The sequence below is a fragment of the Trichechus manatus genome, unplaced genomic scaffold (assembly GCF_000243295.1).
Source record: "Trichechus manatus latirostris isolate Lorelei unplaced genomic scaffold, TriManLat1.0 scaffold00027, whole genome shotgun sequence".
In the NCBI taxonomy this organism is placed as follows: domain Eukaryota; kingdom Metazoa; phylum Chordata; class Mammalia; order Sirenia; family Trichechidae; genus Trichechus; species Trichechus manatus.
In genome coordinates, this window is record NW_004443963.1 from 15,413,862 (window position 1) to 15,414,834 (window position 973).

Genomic DNA, 973 nt, shown 5'->3' on the forward strand with positions numbered 1-973 from the left:
ACCTTGAAGGACACCTCCCCAGGCCAGCGCGAGCTCTGCCACACCTTGCCCAGGAACACGGTCCACAGCGCCGGCGAGGCCATGCTGGGGGCGGGAGGCAGTCCTCGCTCAGAGGCTGCCTCTCCTGCTGTGGGGGCCTTTGTGATAGCCACCTTCCCCTCCTGGGACATCATCTCCCCTCCTCCACACCCACGCCTTCCTCGGCTGGGAAGCTGTCTTCGCAACTGGTGGCGTCATGATCAGAGCGTGTGCCCAAAGTCAGCCTGCCATGGGGTCCAACCCCAGCTTCATCTCTCCCTACGTAGGTGTGTGCCTCAGTCTCCTTCTCTATTAAATGGGACTAGCAGTTTCTACTCATAAGTTCCTGGGAAAATTCAGTAAGACCGTGTATGTAAAGAACTAAGGAGCCCTGGTGGCGCAGTGGTTAAGCGCTTGGCTGCTACCCGAAAGATGAGCTGTTCGAATCCACCAGCCGTCCAGTGGGAGAAAAGACCTGGCCATCTGCTCCTGTAAAGATTACAGCCTAGGAAACCCTATGGGGCAGTTCTGCTTTGTCATATAGGGCGCTACGAGTCGGAATTGACTCAACAGCCCCCCAAAACAACAACAACGTATAAAGAACCAGCACGGTGCCGGCACTCAACAGGTGTTTCTTTTTTCCTGAACACTTTGGACACAGCCCATTCTGAACTCTCGGACCCGGATGCCTGGGTGGTGTTCAGGTCTTTCTTTCCCTCGAGGGCAGTGGCGAGCAAGGGATGGAGGTACAGAGTGACATGGTTAGATGGCACCCAGGCAGAGGATGCAAAAGGGAGTGGCCTGTGGGCCACCAGAGTGATCCAGGTGATGGTGGAAGTGCGGACTCGACAGCAGCTGGGGATTAGCTGGGGTATGGAGAGGCCATGCTGCCTGACTCTAGGTGTAAGGGGAGAAGAGCGTGTCCTGCGCCTTGGGCTGAGGAGACTACATCCCC

General features: G+C 56.8%; 1 protein-coding gene across 1 annotated transcript in view; it reads right to left on the reverse strand.

The window, feature by feature from the left end:
- The window catches only part of TMPRSS6 (transmembrane serine protease 6), a 40,704-nt gene that overhangs the window by 2,754 nt on the left and 36,977 nt on the right, over positions 1 to 973 (reverse strand). Inside the window, exon 15 of the mRNA XM_004374031.1 lies at positions 3 to 84. Within this exon, the coding sequence (XP_004374088.1) occupies positions 3 to 84 (82 nt within the window). The remainder of the gene's footprint in view (positions 1 to 2; positions 85 to 973) is intronic.